This window comes from Grus americana, chromosome 1 (genome assembly GCF_028858705.1).
Source record: "Grus americana isolate bGruAme1 chromosome 1, bGruAme1.mat, whole genome shotgun sequence".
NCBI classification, from domain to species: Eukaryota; Metazoa; Chordata; class Aves; order Gruiformes; family Gruidae; genus Grus; species Grus americana.
The window spans coordinates 155,214,685-155,236,582 of record NC_072852.1 but is presented as its reverse complement, the minus strand read 5'-3'; the positions used below and the strand labels follow the sequence as shown (position 1 = coordinate 155,236,582).

The 21,898-nt window shown below is 37.7% G+C and overlaps 1 protein-coding gene across 3 annotated transcripts in view; it reads left to right on the top strand.

The window, feature by feature from the left end:
* The window catches only part of MYO16 (myosin XVI), a 405,915-nt gene that overhangs the window by 312,420 nt on the left and 71,597 nt on the right, over positions 1-21,898 (top strand). For all 3 annotated transcript variants that reach the window (XM_054807394.1, XM_054807387.1, XM_054807380.1), the window contains 3 exons: positions 36-211; positions 4,212-4,292; positions 4,481-4,686. In XM_054807394.1, coding sequence (XP_054663369.1) covers positions 36-211; positions 4,212-4,292; positions 4,481-4,686 — 463 coding nt within the window. The remainder of the gene's footprint in view (positions 1-35; positions 212-4,211; positions 4,293-4,480; positions 4,687-21,898) is intronic.

The following is a 21,898-nucleotide window of genomic DNA, read 5'->3' as shown; positions in this document are numbered from 1 at the left end:
TCTTCATGCATTAATTTCTTCTTTTTTTTCCCCAGCCAGTGAAAATGTCGTCATCAATCAATTGTTCCAGTCCAAGTTGACACAAACTGGATCACTTGTTCCTCCATATCATGCCCTTAAAATCAAAGGGTGTAAAGCAGCTTTGCTGAGTAAAAAACCATCAGCAGCCTGTGCAAGTGGAGAAGCAAAGAAATATATGGAGCTCAGCAAGGTAAGAATTTAGGACTCCTTGAAGATTTTTCTCAGTTACTTTGTCCTTTCTGAAAGCTCCCTGTTTTCTGCTTCAATCTCTGTAGTCATTAAACTATTAAAATAATCTAGTACTTAATATCAACACTAAAGCGAGACTAAGAACTAACAGATTATAATTTGCTAACACTAATAATGCTGGTTCAAGAACCTCTTTCTTGGACTTTCTCAGCAGAAGTTTGGGTGAGATGATGAAGCCCCTTCAAGCCTGAATCATTTTATGATTTTGTGGTTCCAGGGCTTAGCAGTGTATGCAGTATTAGTGATTTTTGGCTGCATAGGAACACTTCTTTATTTTGTGTCCTTGGCTGACTTTACAATGTATAGTTAAGTAAATGAAGACATAGGAAGAGCAAAAATAAAACATTAATGTCTTTATTATGTTAACCGGAGAAGATTTCTGGTTTGCAAAAGATAGTTTGTGTGGGTTTGTGCAAGTATCAACCACGTACATTTTGGAGAATGTTATTTTAAATGGTCACTTGCATGTAAATTTTCCCAGTTGATTTTAAATCAATCAATCAAACAAACAAACTCTCCCCATTTCTGAACTTGTCTCTTTTTCTGCTAGCTAAGTCAGCCAAAAAAGTTTTTTAAAAAAAAAAGGGAAAGGGAGTTGGGAACTTGGGAGACTATCAGAAAATTAATCGTTCATGTCACATGGAACATCTTTCTTTTGAGGAGAAATCACATGATTTGCTGAGTCCATTCTTGACAGAGCTTTGGAATTCCTCTTTCTAGAAAAGAAGTGAGCAGTTCTCACAATACATCAGCTGCCTCGCCAGGCTTCCTGAATCTTATACTCTATTTTTGGCTTACAGCTGCATAAAATTGATTCTGTCATGGGATTAAGGAGCCTGCTCTCATGTGTCATTGTGGAAGGCTTTATGCAAGTACATCCATAGAATAGCAATGGGAGTTTCCCTATAGCCCCCCTGCTGACAGTAGCACAATTCCTGTCTACTGTTCTTGTCAGTAATCTCAGTGGAAAAACTTAAGTTGAAGTGAATGGTGTTGGTTTAAGACTATATTTAGCAAACAGCTGAGACATCACAAGGTGCCTTTAGGTGCCTTTCCACTATAGTAACAGCTTCCTAGAGGAAGCTTCCTAAGGCTGTGAAAAAGATCCTAGTCCCATACATGGAAGGAAATATGAAAAGCACGTCTATGTTAGAAGCCTAATCAAGCCGGGGGGAAACACCACACAGCTGGGATCTCTGAAACTATGAAGTTTTTGACCAGTCCAGAATAGCTTTTAACTTGGAGTTACTCTCTTGAGAGATAGAAGACATACTCAAATTCCTTTCAGAAGCATGATAAATTAAGTCAGATATTCCAGATTCAGTGAGAATGCTCTAAACTTTTAGGTATTAGATGGAAGGTGGGAAGAACTTCATCCTTCTGCCCACAGAGACAAGGATGGCTTGGCTTCTCAAAGGTAGGCTTTGAGAAGAGCTGCGCAGGTGAGACAGACCACTTAGTTTGTAGATACTAAGTTGGCCTAATTTAAGCAAGGTACTGTGCTGCCCTGCAGGACGGAAGCAGAACTTTAGATATCTAAGCTGTTCCAGTGGCAAAAGAGAGACATTTGTTCTTTTGGAATAGGCGCCTGATGCAGGAGTTGGAAGTAGGTAAGTGCTTAAATTCTTTTGTGGATCAAGCCCACATCTATAACTGTGCTGTCCAACATAATTTCTTCCCTTTTCCTGTAGAGTCTTGAAAATCTACTGTGATGGGCTGGGATAATGTTGGTTTTCTTGTTGTTGCTATTGTAATTGGAAATGCAACGTAAGGGACATTTTCTTATCAGCTTAGAATTAAAATGACTCATGCTGGAAAATCATAACCACTACACTGTTATTGGAATTCATCCTGAGGGTAAAGGCAATGAAAAAAAAAAAAAAAAGGAAAGACATGAGGAGCGGAAACAAAAGAGCATTAAGCCAAGAATTATCCAAGAACCAGAGACTGGACTTCCTTTTCTATCTGAAATTTGAGGCTGAACTGTAACATACATCGTACTGCATGCAGTGAGAAACGCAAAATGGAAGGTATTCATGTCATTGATATCCATACATGTATGGGTAGTCATCTAGATCCACCATATCCAGGGAGAAGAGATAGACATTTTCAGAGGTCAGACAGGAGTTTGTTGTGATTGCCTTCTCCTTTCAGCTTGGTGTCTGCAGTCCTAGCTATTTGCTAGGCTATATAATTAGATGTCTCTGTATATGGCCATGTATCTACCTATTTTCAGATCTTTCTGTAAATGACTCTTTCATTGATTTGGAGCCTGTTGCCACAGATAAGGATGTGCTACCTCTCTGAACACACCACTCTACTTGTTGTAGGGTGCAAGAGAACGGGGCATCCACCATAAGATCCTTTTGGCTTCTTAACAGAGATTACAGTATTACATATATGTATTTTTTTCTGTAGATTAGAGGTACAAGATTGTCCAACATAAAACTGTATATTAGAGGATAACAGAGAATTATAGCTTTGGTTATATAGTCTTGTACCTCAGCCCATAGCTGAAGATGTCCAAGTTTGGACGGTTTGAATTAAATTCATTTTTTGTCTTCACCTTGTTTAATTTCTTTTCTCGCCCTTATTCTGAACCAAACACTTCTTTCCCATGGGAAGAAGTATGCAACACAGGACAGCAGGAAGGAATTTTAGCATCCAAAGCATTGTTCCTGGCTCTTTCACTAACTCAGGAAACAGTCTTGAGCTAGTGACTCAATCTGTTGGGAGGAAGGCATGAGAGCCTTATGTGTCAAGTGGAGAAAACTGTATTTTAGTTATATTCCTCAAGCATGCTAGTGGTTCTTTTTATGAGAAGACCTGGAGCAAGCAGATCTCTTTTACTTTTCTATTTTGAAGTTGAAGATGAATTTGCCTTTAAAATCTTATTGCATCCTAGTAAGTGAGACTCGAAATAAAAAAGAGCTCCAAAGTTTAGCATAGTGAGTAGAGAATTGCTTGCACTGCAGTATTTTTAATGGAGTTTGGCTTGAGTGGGCCAAGCTGAGGAAAAGTGCACTTTTTTGATGCAACTGGAAAAAGACAGGAGCAGGCCAGAACATGCTGACTTGATAGAACGGAAATTTTATGGGGTAAGTGTATTGGAGAAAGGCAATGAAAAAAAGTCAGAGGTGAAATGGCTGTCATTGAAACAGAGGTTTGAATCTAAGAGCTTGGCCAAATCCTAGAATGCAATAATTTTGCCAGCCTTCCTGTAGAAAGTTTAACAAAAAAACCCTAGTTTCTGGGAACGCTTTTAGGATTATTATTGCCATTTTACTCTCAGAGGAAGTAGAACAATAAAAAATAAATTTATTCCCCACTTCCAACTCTGATGTATAGGATAACATTGGTTCTAATGAGATATGAAGTTATTGATACATTATGACTATAATGGGTGAAAATGGGTTAAAAAAGAAAAAAAAAAGGTTAACTGCATTCACTTGTGCAGGAAGAAAAGAGAAGGTGGGGTTTTTAATATTAATATTATTGGTTCACCTAAAAAACTTTTTTAATGATCTATGCTTACATTTACTCACTGAAGCACCTGCCAAAGACATAAGGAACCTTTTCAGAGAGTTACAGAAGTATGCTACTTATAGGCAGACTGTATGGGATACCAACTGCACAAGTGCTGCTTCTGCAATAGACTTCCAGATCATACTGCTCTGCCCAGTTATTTGGAAAAGGTATTTTATCTTCCCAATGGTATACAGCTGCTTTTGAAATCAAAATTTTCTTGCCAGTCATGACTCTACAGATACTTGAGGGTATTTATCCACTTTCTCAATTCTTTCCAAAACTCAAATAATTGTCTATGACATACTATTTGTATAAATGCTTGCTTTTGTTAGTAAAATGTGTAACAATGAAAATGAAGGTTTACTACCCATCTTGAAGTAAATTTGTTGTGTGTGTGCTTTTCTGCCCCACAGCTGTTGAAGAAGAAAGGAACATCTTCATTTCTCCAGAGACTGGAACGAGGGGGCCCAACCACTGTGGCAATACAGCTCAGGGTTAGTGAACATCTTCTGGACAGAAATTTACAAGAAAAGAAATAAAAGTTTTCTGCTTAAGAAAGCCACTTGCATGACCAGATCAAGCCTTTTGAGAAAATGATGTTAAAAAGTTAGGAAGAGCGTATGTGTTGAGCCATTGCCTTTGCTGCACAATAATGATTGATAACTGGTTTTATTTCCCACAGAAATCACTCACAGATATTATTGGGAAGCTGCAGAACTGCACAACACATTCTGTTCATTGTATAAAGCCTAATAACTCCAAGTTGCCAGATACTTTTGACAATTTTTATGTGTCTGCTCAACTGCAGTATATTGGTGTCCTAGACATGGTCAAAATCATACGACATGGATATCCAATACGTCTCTCTTTCACAGACTTCTTGTCAAGGTAAATTCTTTTAAGTTTCATAAAAACTTTTTCTTACCTACAGTACAAAGCTTTCTGTCATATTCTGGTAGTGCCTGCAGTGTTGTTTTGCTGATGAGCCTTTCAGACTTCACAGAAAAATCATGTCTGCCAGCGAGGGGTGTAGGCTTGTTATTTTTTAATTGGAGGAATCATGAACTTTGTGGAAATATATTTATAAAGATCATCAGCAAAATGTACTCAATTTAAAAATATAACTTCATAAGATAGTTAATTTTTATAATTTCTGCTATTTATATGATTTATAAAATACATGTTGTGTCCAGGTAGTTAAAAAGCAGAAGGAGAAATAGTCTCATTTTTCAAGTTTATTGGTGTAGTTGTCTTGGGTTCGGTGTTTGTATTTCATATGCTAGGATTTGTTTCTGTGGGGTGATGAGTTATTAATGTTCATACCACAACTCCATTTTTATTATTGTCATTAGAAATGAGTGAAATTTTGAAATAATGTGAAAAGACAAAAAGAAATACATCACTGCTTCTAGGTGAAGGCAAACTCTTCCCCCATCCCAAATTCAGTTTTTGGGGTTTTGGCTCACTTACTTACATTCTCAAATGCTTCAGCAAAGACCACCATCTTGTCCAGCTAGCAGCCTCATGCACGCAGCAGATGTTCCTCCTCTCTGCATGCTCTACTCCTTGACTGATATGTCGAGCAGTCATGATCTGGCGCCTATATATTATTTTACATCTGAAAAACAGCATGGGAATATCAGCTGCTTACACACGTCTAAACTTTCAGTTGTTTTCCTGCAAAAAATTGTGGTTGTTAAATTACTTCTTGGACAAGATCATATTCTCTCTGGCAATTCTGTAAATATTCAACAAGTGCAGAAGTATAGGAGTTTATAATCCCACATGTTTCAAAAGTAAGCCATCTCTATCCTACCACAATATTCATCCTGCAGTGTGAATCCAGAAGTGCAGGCTGGGTGAAGAGAAGATGCAGATAATGGGAGAATTGGACAAGCAGGCTGCTTTCGTATTCAGAAGTGGAGGGGCAATCTAATCTCTATGTAGCCATTTCTATATTACTGAATTGAACAGTAATATAGTCAAGGAACTACTACATGAGCACAAAGCCACAATCCTTTCTACTGTTGAATTCTTACAATGGTTCCTGGCAGGGATTTGGTCCTTGCCACCTAGCTTTTCTCCCTGCAATTCCCGGATACAAGTTGGGGGTTAGCACAGGCCTGGGACCATTCTTGGTAGGCAGCGTGGAGGTAGCTGCTGTCTTTTGGAAGGAAAAAGAGAGTAACCATATGTACAAAGGTCATTTTATTCAGCTGGCTTCAGTGCCAGAGAATGGTCCCATGTGTGTTCACTCTAACAGTATTAGGCATGAGTCTGGCACATTGTCTTTTCTGGAGAAACTTTATTTAAAAATATTACTAAAAGAATGTGTGAAGAGTCAAATATAATTTCAAACCTTTTCCTCCACTCCTTCAAGTACGTCCCAAAGACAAATTATTACATAAAGTCTAGAGGACATCTGGTGTCTCATAATAAATATTTATTTGCAGTAATGATAGTAAAACAAGAATAGCAACAAAACCCAAGAATATGGTGCCAGCAACACTTATGCTATTAAAGTGTTCTAGTTTTGTTACTGTCCATCTTTCTCCCTTTTTCTCCACAATAAATTGTCTTTATAGGTTGTGAGCCCCTGTCTTTTTGCCTATTTTCACCAAGTCCTAATAATCATATTATTATACACAAAATAAATTAAACAGTGGTGGGGCTAGCATAGTGTCACTGAAAATGAAGTCCACTTTATAACATTCCCCACGAATATATGTTGAACCTACTCAGAAGTTAACAATAATCACTCTGCATACATCTCTTGACACTACTGGGTTTTAGATTTGTGTACAAATAGGAACACAGAGCTCCTGTCCCAGCAGTACTGCAAGAAGCCATCAGCGTTGCATGGCTTTTTACAGGAGCCATTCCTGTCACACAGGCCAAAGCTTAATCTTACTTTGAACAGCAGAATATGTGAATTCTTCACTTTACTCACCATGACCTTCATGTTCACATTCAGTGTATTTGGGTAATTCTTTTCATTTCAAATAGTGCAAGCATGTGGCTATTTGTTCTGTTATTGGCTGAAAAGTATGAAATTTTTCAGCAGAAATGATAGTATTAGATTGCAGTTCAAAAGTACCATCAATTCTTGATGCTCTATTTTTTTAGCCAATAGACTATGGGTAAGAAAGAGTAAAGAGTTACTGAATTCAGCAATTATGAGCAACTTTTTTTAGAAAGTCTTACAAAAACCTATCACTTGCACTACATCTCTATATTGTGTCCCTGATCGGACAGATGGTCTTGGAAACAGGATAATTAGTTCTGGCCATGTTCTTGTAAAGTAGATTTGCTTTGTTGGCTCTTCAGCCTAACTCTGGTCTTGTCCAGCTATTCATTGATTGGAATGAGAAATGATTTTGTCAGATTTCCATACATGCTTATAGACCTGAAGTTGGTACACTTTCTCACCTTTCATTTTTTATTTCCTTTGGTGTCAAACTGGGTTTTCTTGTGTTCTCATACTTGGGAAACTGGTATCTGTTCTATTTCTGTGATTATTTTTCCTTCATTGTGGCTCTTCTACTTCTGTTATGTGGTTCAGGATGCTCTGTGATTTCCAACTCCTAGGTGGCCAGCAATGGTTGCACTGGTATGCATTCGGGAAGACTTTGAGCACAGGCACAGAGCTACTGGGTGTGATGGCTTTCCAAGAGCTGCCTCTTGTAAAACAGTCAGGATGCTGCACAAGAGTCTGAACCTCTCTCTAAGGTTCTGGTTATTATTCTTCAAGTTGCAAGAAAGAGAAAGAATGACATCAACTTATTTTTTACTTAGGGTCCCTCAATCCCAAACCAATACAAATACCATATAAGCAGGTAAAATATAAAATGTCAATTATTACAAGCAGCGATCACAACAGGCCACAATGATACTGGTGTGTGTGTGAACAGACTCTGTTCGGAGCTACCCTGGAACCAAGGAAAAAAAAAACCACACAGAAAAACGAGATAAAGAGATGGATAGTTAGAGGCTTAATTAAAACCTCACAGTTAAGGAAGGATTATGAGTAGGAATAGGAACTGAAAGATAATGAAGGCTTGCTGATTGCCTCAGGGTACAGAAATATATACCAACTGATACGGCTTCCACTTTCTGTGATATTTTCATGTCCAGAAGGAGCCATCATACTCAGAAGCCCAGGGATAAAAAAAAAGCTTACATCACAGTGAATGAGGTTGATGGTCTTTTTTTTTTTTTTCTTTTTAAATAACAGTATAAGTGCATTTGTTTAATATTATATTGCTTATATGGAGGTGGGGGGCAGAAAAATCAGGAAACAAAACACAGGAAAAGATGAAGGAATTGTTCTTTATTCACTGTAGGAAGCTGTAAACAAATGAATGCTCTTACCAAGTGTTCTTACTCGGCTGAAAAAAGTTTAGCCTCCCCATGGCTTGCCCCAAGGGCCAAAGGAGTTACTCTCCATTGCTGTGGGGAGAAAGACCTTGACAGCTGACAACAGGAAAATACAGAGGGAGAAAGAAAAAATAGTTTACCTCTCTTAACTCAATGATGGATGCACCTGAGAATAATGAAATTTGCCTGCACCTTAATTTTTTCTTGTATGTTTTGTAAGAAATGGAAATATAAATCATTTTTGCTTTATTTTGTCACCTCTGTTATGCCCTTGTTTGTAAATACTAAATACTAGTAAGGAGTCTTGATTTTCACACATATTCTCTTTTTAAGGGGAGGGTTTCCTCCCCAGTTGAGTCATGATAACTAGCAATATGATCGTGTGGCCCCAAAGGGGGAAGAATAGACCTACAGATATAAACCACAAGATATCCTGCTATCCTAATATAGTTGATAAGTGTGACCCTATGAACTATCAATCCAAGAATGACAAGACTTAGAGGTAGCAAAATGCATCCCTGGGTGGATGCCTGTGAGAGGTTTACCCTCTGCACGATTTTCACCTTCAGTTTATGTCTTGGGGTCCTTCCAATGTGCTGTTTCAGTCAATGCAGCTATGTGGTTCACAGCTTGGCTTAGCTCAGCTGCAAAGTGTTTTATAGTAGTGATGCAAGGAAATCTCATTTTTCTAGAGCTGAATGTACTATCCAGTTCTCCTGGGCTTACCTAGCTTGAGAAGTAAAAAATATTAATGGTAGGTCTGAAAGCACTGTGCAAAATCAAAGACAATTTGTGACCCAGATCCCAACTTGAATTGCCAAAAGGTAGTGTATTGCTACCCTCCTCCACCCTCCCTGCAGTTTCTGTGCATTTACTTTTAGGGTCTTCCTTATCATATAGGTAATGTGGTCAGAGTTAAAAAAAAAATAATGAAAAAATTAAAAACCTTTCTTTTTTGCTGGCTAATAAAAAGACAGAATGTTGGAATTAGGGGCTTTTGTGCTGAAGGGATAGAGTATCAGAAAACCTGGATATTCTATCAGTAATACAGACAGTACCATTGCTTTCATAATTGGATGAATTTGAATAAATTTCTATTAATATCTAATTAGGGATTAATATGACCGGTCTGTAGCATGTATTTATGAGTCACATTTGAACTCTTACGATGGCTAAAGAAAGACAGTAGCTAAGGAAAGGTCATATTTTGCAAGAGCACTTCTTCCTGGGCTACAAAGCTTAATCATTATTTCTATTGCTGTCCTTTATGGATTTACTGGTTCTGCTTCTGTATTATTAAAGTAAAAGTTGACAGCTGCTAGGTGAACCCCTCAATCACCAAAGTTCGTTGATCAGAAGAGAAATCTTGTGGAAATTCTAGTTCTTAAGTGGAAGCTGTGACAGTTACTGTCAATGAATATATAATAAAAATGGGAATTAATAAGGTCAGATGCTATTAAATGCTGTAAAAACAGGCAGCACCAATATAATTATGAAATGATATATGGCTGATTTGCCAACTCCAGCTGCAGTGTTTCTGCTGAATTTGTCTGCAGTGTTGGCTCAATTTCTAAAGCTCTTTGAGTAGAGAGACAGAAATCAGTTTTTACCTTATCTTTAAAATAGAAAGCTTTCAGTAACATGCATTTTAGGCTCCTGGAAAAGTTTACCTATATATTTTGCATTAATATCTTCAGAATCATTCTCACTGGGCTAGATTTTGAAATTCTAGCTTTACTTTTAAGTCAAGGCAGTGGCACAAACAATGTTGTGAAGAGTTCAAAATTGCCAGTTTGCAGCTCGAATTGTACACACAGGTAAAGTATCATGAAATATCCTTTTCCTGGAAGAAAGAAAACAGTAAAATAACCATGGAAGTAGGAACTGTCTGCAGGTGGCTGTTTCTTTTCAGCATTTAGCATTTTAATATCTTATTTAAAATGAGGATAATTCCACCCAAGATATACAAAAAGCACTTTAGTAGTGCTAAATTTGTTATGGTTTTGGTATGTGGTGCAATGGGAAAAAAGTATCTATGTGTACTCTATTACCAGTGTACAACAACAGGGCTCAGAAACTCTTTGGGGCACAGACAGAGCCTGGTTGTACAAGCTTAATATCTAAACCTAATCTCTTTGCATCAATTAATAAAATGGATCCCAGCTGAATTTCATGTCATTCACCTCACTTGGTGTTCAAGGAAGACACGTAAAAGCCATTTGGAATATAAATTTTTAAAAATAATGATAGTGATCAAGGACCCATCTGGACTAATGAGGTGAGCTTGTATTTCTCACTCAGTGAAGCACAAGACTACAGCTCTTCAGGCATGTTCAGGAAAAAAAGAAGCAGTAAGGTGCTCTGTTTCACTCATTCTGAACAATCTCATTTTGGTAGCACCCTCCTCTACAAACACTGCTCTACCGTTAGTGTTGTGTAAATTGGATTAGAAATTAAAATTAATTTTTCCTCTCTCTTTCTTCTTTAATGTGGTTCACCAAATTGCTGAACCATTCCCAGTGCTTTGCTCTGCCTGCATTTTAGTTTCCTTGGACAAGGAAGAATTTATAAACTACTGCCTTAGAGATTGAGGTTCACGCGTCACATGTATTTCTTGTGTCGGGGACACTGCTTAGCAATGGAGACTGCAAGGTCCAGTTGCACAGGTCCTGAAATAAGACATCTGTGTTAGCCTTCCCTGCCATTTGTGACAAACCTTCAGGGCTGCTGGACCTCAGGATAACCTCTGTGGATTATGTGAACTGATAAGCAAATTGAACTTTTCACTCAGCTGATGAGAATTGCAGGATTTCTTTGAGAAAAAAACACATTTAGAAAGCCCAAATAATTGTCTCCTAGTGTACTGTTCCTTGACTTTGTTTCTGCACCTTTTGAGTGTGTCTTGGAATTTCATTACTGTCTCTCAGGTTTCTAGACTGTCTTTTCTGTGTTTAACTCTTTCAACTCAGTCTTGTGTTTTCCATCATGGAGCTCCCATTCTGCCTTCTGTTGCTGCTCAAGGAACAGCAGAGAAAATTTCATACTGTGAAAGAGAACATTAAGGGTGTATGTAGAGACATCTCTTGCAGTGTTGTTGCGAGAAGAGCTAAGTCACTAGAATGTTATGATTTACAATTTCCAATTCTCTTTAAAAATGGCTTAAATTGTGTGAATGTAGTCTTTAGTTCTACCTATGCATATGCAGACACGCAGCTTAGATTATTAGTAGTTGTTTATGCTAACTGGTAAGACAGTGTCATGTAGAGGTTTGGAGATACAGTATTAGAACCCCTTCTTTTTCTTCTTCCTCTTCCTCTTTCCCTTCTACCCCTCTTCTTCTCCTTCTTCCCCCTCCTTCTTCTTTTCAGTGGCTAACTTTATTCTCCTCTATGGACCGAATATGTTAAAATATCTAAATTTCAACATGTAAGCTGTATGGAGTCAATTAAAAATAAAGAATCTCTAAGATTTTAATGTTTTGGAAATAGAATGTTAAAAAGGGTTAACATTCTGATGATTTTTTTTTTGTTTTAAAGTAACTTAAAAAGATGGCAAAACATCCATTTTAATAGGAAATATTAGGAAGGAAGATATGGAACACAATGATAATGGATTCTTATGATAATCATAGCAGTGAGGGTGAAAAAATTATGTTCAAAGCCTATTTTAATTACAGGTTTTCCTCTGATTTCAGTATGAAGTTCCTCTTAGATGAAATTCCTCTTAGAAGTTACACTTAACTGCAGATCCCAAAATCTGCAGTTCTACTCAGGCCAGTGTTCATTGATACTGAAATGCTCTAATAGTGGATTTTAGGTCAAAAATGGCTTCAGAGCACTTAATTGTTGCCAACTCATCCAGACAATTGACTTTGCTTGGAGGTCATCCTGAAGAGATACCTTTTTTCTCAGGCAGGAAAGTTTATGTTCATGCTGATATCATTGCTTTGTCAAATAATGTCTGTCCTTCTGTAACTGGCATAACGCCATTACTAATAACTATTGTAAGCTTTTGATCAAATTTGTACTATTAGCTGATGCTGTATAGCACAGATATGTTGTTTAAGTTTGTGGATCTTATGTCGGACTCATCATTGCATATCTCAACTTCCTTTATCCAGAAGCTTTTTGGTGGTGGGTTGATTTTGGGGTTTTTTTTCTCTTTCTTCTCTCTTTTTTACGTTTGAAAGCAGGGCAGTTATAATATTTAATACATATCATTTGTGAATTAAAAAAGTGCAGCAAAACATTTCAGAGTCTCATGAGCAAGTTAGGCAGGGCATTAGGTAGAATGACATACTGAGTAGATTGTAAAGATTGTCATCACACTGGTCCTTTTAGCTTTATTGTCTGCTATGCAATAATATAATCAGTCTTCTTATAGAGCAGTGCATTGATATGTGCCATGATACCTTAAATCTTTGCAAGGAGAGCAAAACGCAATCTGGCTGGTGTTAAAAAGCAATATTCCATTAAAGTAGATGTAATGATACCAATTTATATCAAATGGCAATCTATCTCACAGAATCACGCCGAATCGCAGAATCACAGAATCACAGGAGGGCAGGGGTTGGAAGGGACCTCTGGAGATCATCTAGTCCAACCCCCCTGCTAGAGCAGGGTCACCCAGAGCAGGTTGCACAGGATCACGTCCAGGTGGGTTTTGAATATCTCCAGAGAAGGAGACTCCACAGCCTCTCTGGGCAGCCTCTTCCAGTGCTCGGTCACCCTCAAGGTGAAGAAGTTTTTTCTCATGTTCAGATGGAACTTCCTGTGTTCCAGTCTGTGCCCATTGCCCCTTGTCCTGTCACTGGGCACCACTGAAAAGAGTCTGGCCCCATCCTCTTGACACCCACCCTTTAGGTATTTATAAGCGTTGATGAGATCCCCTCTCAGTCTTCTCTTCTCCAGGCTAAGCAGACCCAGCTCTCTCAGCCTTTCCTCATCAGAGAGATGCTCCAGTCCCCTCATCATCTTCATAACCCTCCGCTGGACTCTCTCCAGTAGTTCCCTGTCTTTCTTGAACTGGGGAGCCCAGAACTGGACACAGGACTCCAGGTGTGGCCTCACCAGGTGTTTCCTTGTAGCTATTTGGCTTATTTTCTCTATTTTTCCCCTTAGGTCCTCTGTAATACTCAAAAGACAAGAAATATACTAGATAACTTTAGATGCCTATGATGGCTCAACTCATTAGCTTGGACTTAATTTATAGTGCATGGAGAAAAATGGTAATTTTTAGGATATGATTCGTCTGACTTGTTTTACATTATCCATTTTTCGCAGGTATTTCACAGTCTCAGTCTAACTCCCATCTATGGCAAGGAATAGAATTAATGGTCTGTAACAGGCTCCAACAAAAACCAGAGAACAACATTTTAGAGTTGAAACAGAAGCAGCTTTTGAAGTTATACCATGGTATCATCACTTCTCTAGCCCACGGAATAAGTAGAATTGTGCACGCAAAATATGAGTCCTTATGTTATATGTCACAGAGTTGGACTGTGAGAATGATAAAGCTGCGGTGTTTCTGGGCCTTACTGACAGTGCACAAATGAGTATGAGAGAAAATAAAGTTTCTTTTTTGACTGGAGTTTTCAGTGGTTGATCAGCCATCTAGATCTATTCTATATTTAGAAGGCAAAAATAAATATCAGCATTGTTTGCTGGGCATCTTCTGAGTTTTATAATGCAACTCTCATTTGCTAAAGCGATTATAAATGGGTGTAAACTCTTGTGTCATCCCACTGAAGTCAGATGAATTATTCACGTCTGTTGTGTACTTAAGAGTTCTGCAGGATCGACATGAAAAGGGGTCCCTTGAGTGGGGGGATGTAATTAGGTAATAAAATAGACAGATACAAGGAAATAAAGGTGGTGGCATGGTCAGTTTTAAGTCTGGCAGTTCCTAACTTCCAAATGTTTGGTGTGGAATCTGGATAACCTTCCAGCACTATTTATATTGCATTTAGTATAGAATGTATAAAACTTAGTTAGTGGAGCTTCTTACAGTTTATTGTTTTGTGCAATAGAAAATGTCCTGGCTTTTAAGCTGTTTCAAAGAGAATCTCAGGGTATTGCTCTCTCTCAACTACTATGGGTATGTGAGGTATTTTTCTGCTCTTTTTTCTTCCCTAGCTACGTTCATTTTCTTAGGCAATAATAAATCTATTGGGCATACACAAACATAATTCTGGCTAAACTGTTTCAGCAGGTCCAGTGGTTTTCTTTATTTTAACTTAAGGAAGGATCTGTGAAATTTTAAAATGTTTATTTCATTTCCAGAGTTAAATGCCATCCTTGGTACCTCTGGATTGACATTCAGTTTCTACTAGCATTTGATATTTCTCATCACTCAGGGTTAACTAAGCATTTATTAAATCACTAAATAACCCTGTTACTCTATGATACCCTTATAATATCTATTCATATTTTACATCTGTGAATTTAAAAGCTTATGCTGTTTCTAAACATGGAGAAATGTTCCCACAGAGTACTAAAATACCAACCACAGTACTGGATTCCATCTAAAAGCCTGGATTATAAGAATAGATAAAATTTTATTTGTGTACAAATAAGAATATTGAAAGTTCTTGACCCACATCTCACAAGCGGACTGAGTTCTGTGTGCCTCTAACAAGCAGCTAATAACATTAAATGATTTCTGAACCTTGATGTGTCAATGAAAATAATTATTGAGTACTTCATAATTTGCTGACATCACATAATGACAAAGATAATGGACATAGATTTATATATGGTAGTAAGAAGTTCAGTTAAATGCCTGCCATAGAAATAAACCTGTTAAAAGAAAATATTATCAGCCACTAATATCTTCGCTAATCCTTATACATTGAAACCCTTTTAAGGAAATGCCTGTTAAAATAATTGACCTCTTAAATTAATACAAACAGCCTATCTTTAAAATAAACATTTTAAAGAAGTAAGCATGCAACACATTAGTTTATGCTAATGGTACTATGCAAGAACTTTGAATTATCTAATTAAGGTGCAAATTGTCACATGGATAGATTAGTTTTACTGTATAGTTTAAAAATAATTCCTTTGTATTCATTGATTAATTAAATATAACTGTGTGCTTTCAGTGCCTAGAAAAATATAATTAGTTGCCTGACTGCTTTTTTTCCTGCTCATAGGACTTGCATAAATGCAGTCCAGCTGCCCCACACTCAAAAGCGACTGTGACCCTCCTGCTGGTTTTTCTTTCTGTGGTTCTGCAGCTGTTAAATTCTTTCCACTCAACTCAGACATTCACGGCACCCTGTTTCTCCTTAGCCACATCTTGATATTCTTTACAACCATTTAATCTTCAGCAGAAGAACCTGGAATGAGACTTCCTAAAGCTAGATTTCCTAGTCAGACTGTATAATAGTAGAGAGTTAAGACTGGTGACATCTGAGAGCAAACACAAAATCCTATACAAGCATGCATGTAAAAAAATCCTTTTATGTATCTTAATCACTGGATCTTTGCCTTTTTTCTTAGACCAATGTGCCATTAATTTAACACCATCAGTTTCAGCAGAATGACTCCTGCTGTACTCCACAGTAAATGAGAGCAGAATCTGATTGAGTATTGATACAGTATGCCAAGGGAACAGCCTTAGTCTATTTTGAAAAATGGTGCTTGTGTACAGTTTGTCTAATCATTGTACATTTCAGAGCTGGGAGAATCCCTGTTACCCAGACTGATAACTGCTCACAGGGTTCAGAGGACACAAGGGAAGCTCCCACAGAAGAGAGCAGAGAGAGAGATGATCTTCCAGGGAAGCTATTTTGCCTGTGTGGTTTAAGTAGGTCCTAAAAACCTGCCCCATAATCCCAATACACCTTGTCTGAGCTACTAGTGAGCATTGTGGGAAGGATTTTATGTATTTCTGTTCCTCTTTGGCTGAGTCAATGTTGCACAGAAGAGGAAAAAAAAACAAACGAAAGGAAGAAATAAAGCATCATCTAGGTGGAACATCAAATTCAATCCTATTTCCCTTTAATATCAAATTTTCCATTTCACTCTGGTTTTGCTTTCTGCTTCTGCAATACATGTCTCTCACTATATGAGCTGGGAAGTGCTTTCTTGGCAAACAATGAGCCAATGAAGTAGCAATTCCTCCAGGAAGCCGAGTGGGAAAGTGTGTAAGCCCACTGTGGTGTTTCAACTCAGTATCGCATCACGTTTCTGAAAAGGCCATATGTATTTTTCAGAAAAAGTCATAACTCACTTTGCTTTACACAACCCATTTGCAGTTATTTCAGGCATCAGATTCCAGGCCTCCAAACACCAAGACTGGAGCCGGACCTAAGCATGTCCTTCTCTCACTACCATTTGAAAGTCTTCTCATAATTTCACCCCCCTGTAATATTATGCCCACCACTGTGCCCACAGATCTGTAGACCAGCAGTCATGACCTTGTCCTGTGCCCCTTGAAGGATGACTTTCTGTCTTGATCTATTCAATGCTGGCCTGCTGGTGAGGCCCAGCAACAAGTTTCCTGGAGGCCAAGTGCACAATACTATAATAATCACCAAAATTCTTGCCTTGTAGTGTGATTTTAAAGAAAGGAAGGGATGTATAAGACACCTTCTAATTCCTTATAGCCTGAGTAGCGAGCTGTGACTTAGACTCACCAGGCACGGTTTTTCTCTATGGTAGGAAAGGGCAACAATTTACCCATCTGTTCAGTCACCTTTTGACTCCTGCTCCCAGGCATTCCTTTATCCTGGTCTCTGTTTAAGGAGAAAAAAAAAAAAAAAAAAAAAAAGGCTACCTTTTGATTTTCTGTAATTTCAGACCTTTTAGTTTTTCAGGAGGACTTTTAATTTTGACACCTTATCTTCACATGGCTGCCTCTGTGGAGAGGGGAAACTAGCTTCATTGCACACCAGTACTATTTCACCTCTGTGTTACACAGAATCAAATTAGCAGATTGATAAAGAAAGTGAAATTAGTTCTGCAGCCCATATATTCTGCATGCAGTGAAGCATTTTACTGCTCCGTGTGCCTGTTTGTGGAGTGCCCAAGCATGAAGAGTAAGTTAGCTATGGAGAAGGCCTATCTATCTAGAGGTAAATGTAAACATTTACAGAGTTAGAGGCAACTGTTCATGTAATAAGGCTGCTGGTGTGTTTGATGCTAGCATATTTCTGAGTTAATGTGTCAATTTTGCCAATTTCTTAAATAAATATATTTTTACATTGCTTTATCAAGATGGAATGGGAATGTCAGCTATAAGTAAGATGATGCAAAAGTATTGTAATGCAAATCTTTAGCAGATGTTGTGAATTCATTTTTTATTTGCATAGCTGAATCCACTAATCCCAAGAGCTGAACTATAATTTATATTCTATTTATTATTCTGCTGCCACATTGTCTGAGATGAGGAAGCCCCTGCTTAATTATATGAATAAATATTTTAGGATTAAGACACACATATGTTTGTAATTTCTTCTCTCCAGAAATTGAAATTCAGATGTCTAGAAAAGAATAAGGGTGGCAAAACCTAATGTAAAAATATAAAATTTAGGAAAGGAAAAAAACCCACCCTTCTAATTTATTTGTCTATCACCCATCACAAAGTAGTATCTTTATCTGAGAAATTTATTTTAGTTTTTATTCAGTCTAAATTAAAATATCCCAAATGGCCACTTCTTATGCAAAGGTGTTCTGATCCAGTGGATTTCATAGCCCTGATCCTCACTCGGAAGTCTGTACTGAGTTCCACATGGGGCCAGTGGCTGACCCACATGCAGGTCACTATAAAATTTTGTTCTGGGGATTTTCTGAGTCTTTTCCACTTTTATTTCTTAGTCCTTAATATTGCTCTTTTATCTCAGTTACATACCAGCTATGTGATTCAAAGTATATTTTCTTTTTCCGATAGACATGTTAAAGCATGCTATGTATGCCTCTAAACCTCTTTATATAGGAAGTGAATTTTTAATTGTTGAAGTAGAAAATCAGAGTGTTTCATCAGTTGAAAAGTTTCTGGCTTCCAGAGGCATATAAAAAACTTTGTGGTAAAACCATGATACCTGGTCAGTTTGCTGTAACATCACTCAGAGCGTTATTGCTTTCCAGGTTTCTTTCTGTCAGCAAATGTCAGATGTCTGACTTTCTGTCAGATTAACCCAGAGAGAATAAAACTGCTTGCAGTTTTTCCAAAATTATTCTAATTTTATTTTCTCCCTTAATGCTTATTGCTCTGCAGATCTAGCCATTTAATCCTGTGTTGCTTGATATCAATATTGATATCGATATTTAAAAACCTAACACTAGTACAGTAGGCAAGTACTCTAAATTTTGGTTCATTCATATATACTTATTCATTGTTTCAAATCTATCAGGCAAATTGGATGTCACGCTCACCTCTACACGAATGTGAATTATTTCTGTAAGTCTGTATGAAGCAGCCTCAATGTAAAATGTATTTCATATAAAGGTGAACCTTATAGTCCTCTTATACTGTATTTTTGTACTCCTATAAAAGAAGCACAAAATGCAGTCGGTTTGTCTGCTGTAATCTGGTAATCATAAAGGCATCTTTTCTCCTCCACATCCAAAGATTTATTCTCTCCACAATTTTGAATACCTGCTTTAGTTGTTAATATTTATGCTGTATAATGAGATATTTATGTCATATATGTTGTACAGAGATTGGCAGAATCACTTTTCTTCTCGTAGAAACTATAATAATCTATTTCCCCTTTTCTAATTATCTGGAATTTCCCATGTTCCTCATATTTCAAAAAGAATTAGGTTAGAAAAAAAGAATATAACACAGGGAAGTGGAATGACTATTTATCCTTTATATACACATAACATTAAGTAAAATTCCATCCTATTCTTTGCTGCTGACTGCTTTTATAACGTTTCTATTACTTGAAAAATTTCCAGATATCCTTTTTTTTTTTCCTTAAAAAAATATGTTTCTTCACTAGGTTGGTCCTCTAGATATTTCAGCTCTCACTTGATAGATTTCTCAAATACAAACCATGCCTAACCCACTCTCCCCATCTTCCCCAAATCCAAACAAACAAAACTAAAAATTCTGAGTTATGAGCACATAGTGACAAGTTTTGCAAACAAAGTCCATCTCTTTCACATATTTCACAGACATAATAATACATCAATCTGTTACTGACTGTCAAAGGAAGAAAAGAGGAAGTTTAGAAAGGAAAAAAAGAGAATTTAGCGAGACAGCACAACCTGTTTTTACTCCTTTGTGATGACAATTTTTACATTTCTTCTAGCAGAAATACAAGATACAAGTTAATTTTGATTGTCTTTTTTATTCACTCCTTTTGAATAGATTTTACTAAATCATGCCATTTTACCTTGGCAAACAGAATACATCGTAGTAAACAAAAGAAAGAGAAAATTAAACTGCCACATAATGAATTACACTGGCAGGACTGATTGTTTTTCCTTGCATAAGTTGTGTTTGGATATTTAAAACTTAAAACAGCATTACTTAGCACTCCTATAAAGCAATTACATGCCAGCCATACATGATCTTTATTTTGTAAATAACAAGACAAAGACATGGAGAGAAGGAGTTGCTTTCAGGAAAGATTTGAGTTCTGGTGTTAGAAGCTGGACTTTTACTGAAGAGGTTGGATTGCAGTCAGTAGCTACCTCTGTCATTTTTGGTCTTTCTTTCTTAGCTAGGCAAGAGAGAGACCTGAGAAAAAGAAGAGCAACAAAAAAACCCCAACCAACCAACCAAAAAAAAAAAAAGAGTAGTTCTGAGGCTTCAGTTCAAAGACACCTGTGTGGATGGTGTAAGCTGTTGATATGGAGCTGCTTGGTTTTGTGCCCTCTGTACTTGCCCCGTTCTTTCCATTAGTATCTTCTGTCATGTTGATGTGCTGTTGAAATTGAGTGCAGGGCGTTTATTCCAATGCTTAAAGATTTGCTCTGCATACAGAACTGAGAGCACAGCCCTACAGCCTATCTGTGCACACTCCATGTAAATCAAATAGTATGCCGAGCCTGAGAATATTACTGTGCGTTACTGTGCCATAACCTGAACTGGAGAATATTCTGTCTCAGGAAAAAAAAACCAGCCTGCTGGATCTTGTCAGCTGTGCACTTAGGGAAGTGAGGGAGAAAATGATCAGATAACATCCTTATCTGCGAAGACCAAGGGAACTGACTTTTCCATATTCACAAGCTACCTGAAGGTATTGGCAGCAGTATCTAGTCCAAACAAACATAAAATCTCCCTGATAAAGGGCATCATTCAGAAGCAAAGGAAGAGGGGTCAGAGCACAGCTTCTGCAACACCAGAGGATCCTGGCCAGTCCGTACATGCACACACTGCTAGCATATCTAGCCAAAAGCTCTTTCTTCTGTTTAGGTGTGTAAAAATGACAAGTTAGGACAAGGAGGGTGCTAAGGACAAAGCTGGGGAAAACAGAGCTTCTCTCACACTGATTTCCTGTGGAGGGGAGTTGGGGAGAGCCCCCCCAATGGTTGTGTTCCCTGTCTCAACTTGTAACTGGAAGAAGTCTTGCATTTATTTCCTAATCCTAGTCTTGATATGGTGGCGGAGGGATGTTGATTCAATTTAATCCTTTAAATCTCCCTGGTTTGTATTTTGTTTTGGATCCTTTAGTGAACGAGTTGCTCTGGCTAAGCCATGTAAAATTGTTTTTTATCAGCTTCTTGACTTGGCTAGGAGAGAGATTCACTTTGTCTAATATTAGATGTCTATGTTGGAGTCAAGAGCATAGACTATCTTTATACTCAATGGAAAGAAATGGGGGTCTTACAGTGCACAATTCATCTGACTGATTTTAAGCATCAATATTACAGTAGGGTATATGACACCTGATTAGTGGCTTCTACTGACTTGTAAGAAAGTCTAGCCAACTAAGTCATCAATCCCAGTTTAGCTGAAGTATATTTCACCTGATTAAAGACTTTTTTTAGCAAGGTAGCACTGAGTATGCTCACTGGATTCCTCAAGATCTGCTAAAGCCTTACAAATACACTCTGCATTATTGACCTGGGGCAAAATGTATGACCTGTCAGTGAGAAGAAGCCTGGTATTTAATTGAGTTTGTTCATTCACTTCAGGGTGAACTAACGCTGCAGTGGTGGGGGAAGAATTCTCTGGTAAGGGAAAGTTTCAGAGACTTTCCAGATTACATTTTCCCAGAGGCAAGCCCTGTTGTTTGCAAGTAACTCAAGTTTATCTATACAAGCTTGCACCATAAATTTGGGCTGCCACCAGCAGATGTGGTCTGCTCATTCCCACTTACGCTTTCCCTTTACTTCCCTGGTGTTAATACTGATATTTGCACAACTGGGCTGCGAATCAAATCAGGGAACCATTCTGGCTGAAAAATAGCTACAAATTTTGTGTTGTTTTTGTTTAAGCAGCCTTATATAAGATAAAAATGATTGTCTGAGATAGCAGATGATGACACCAGGCCTGAAAGTGCTTTTTCATCCTAGGTGCTTAGATAGCCAGTGTATTTGAACAAGATAGATAGAAGAAATAAGGAAGTTCTGTTAGTCCCTCTGTTAGTTACTCTGCAGATAAGTCAGTCAGACAAGTAGACTTAAGGGTGAGATTCCTCTCAGCCACCCAGAATGCAAACATCCAGCCTGGACTTCTGAGTCCATCTATGGTCAGTAGAGAAAGGCACCTCCAGAGGGCAACCTCTTCTCATTTTAACAAAAATATCTAGGATGAATAGAAC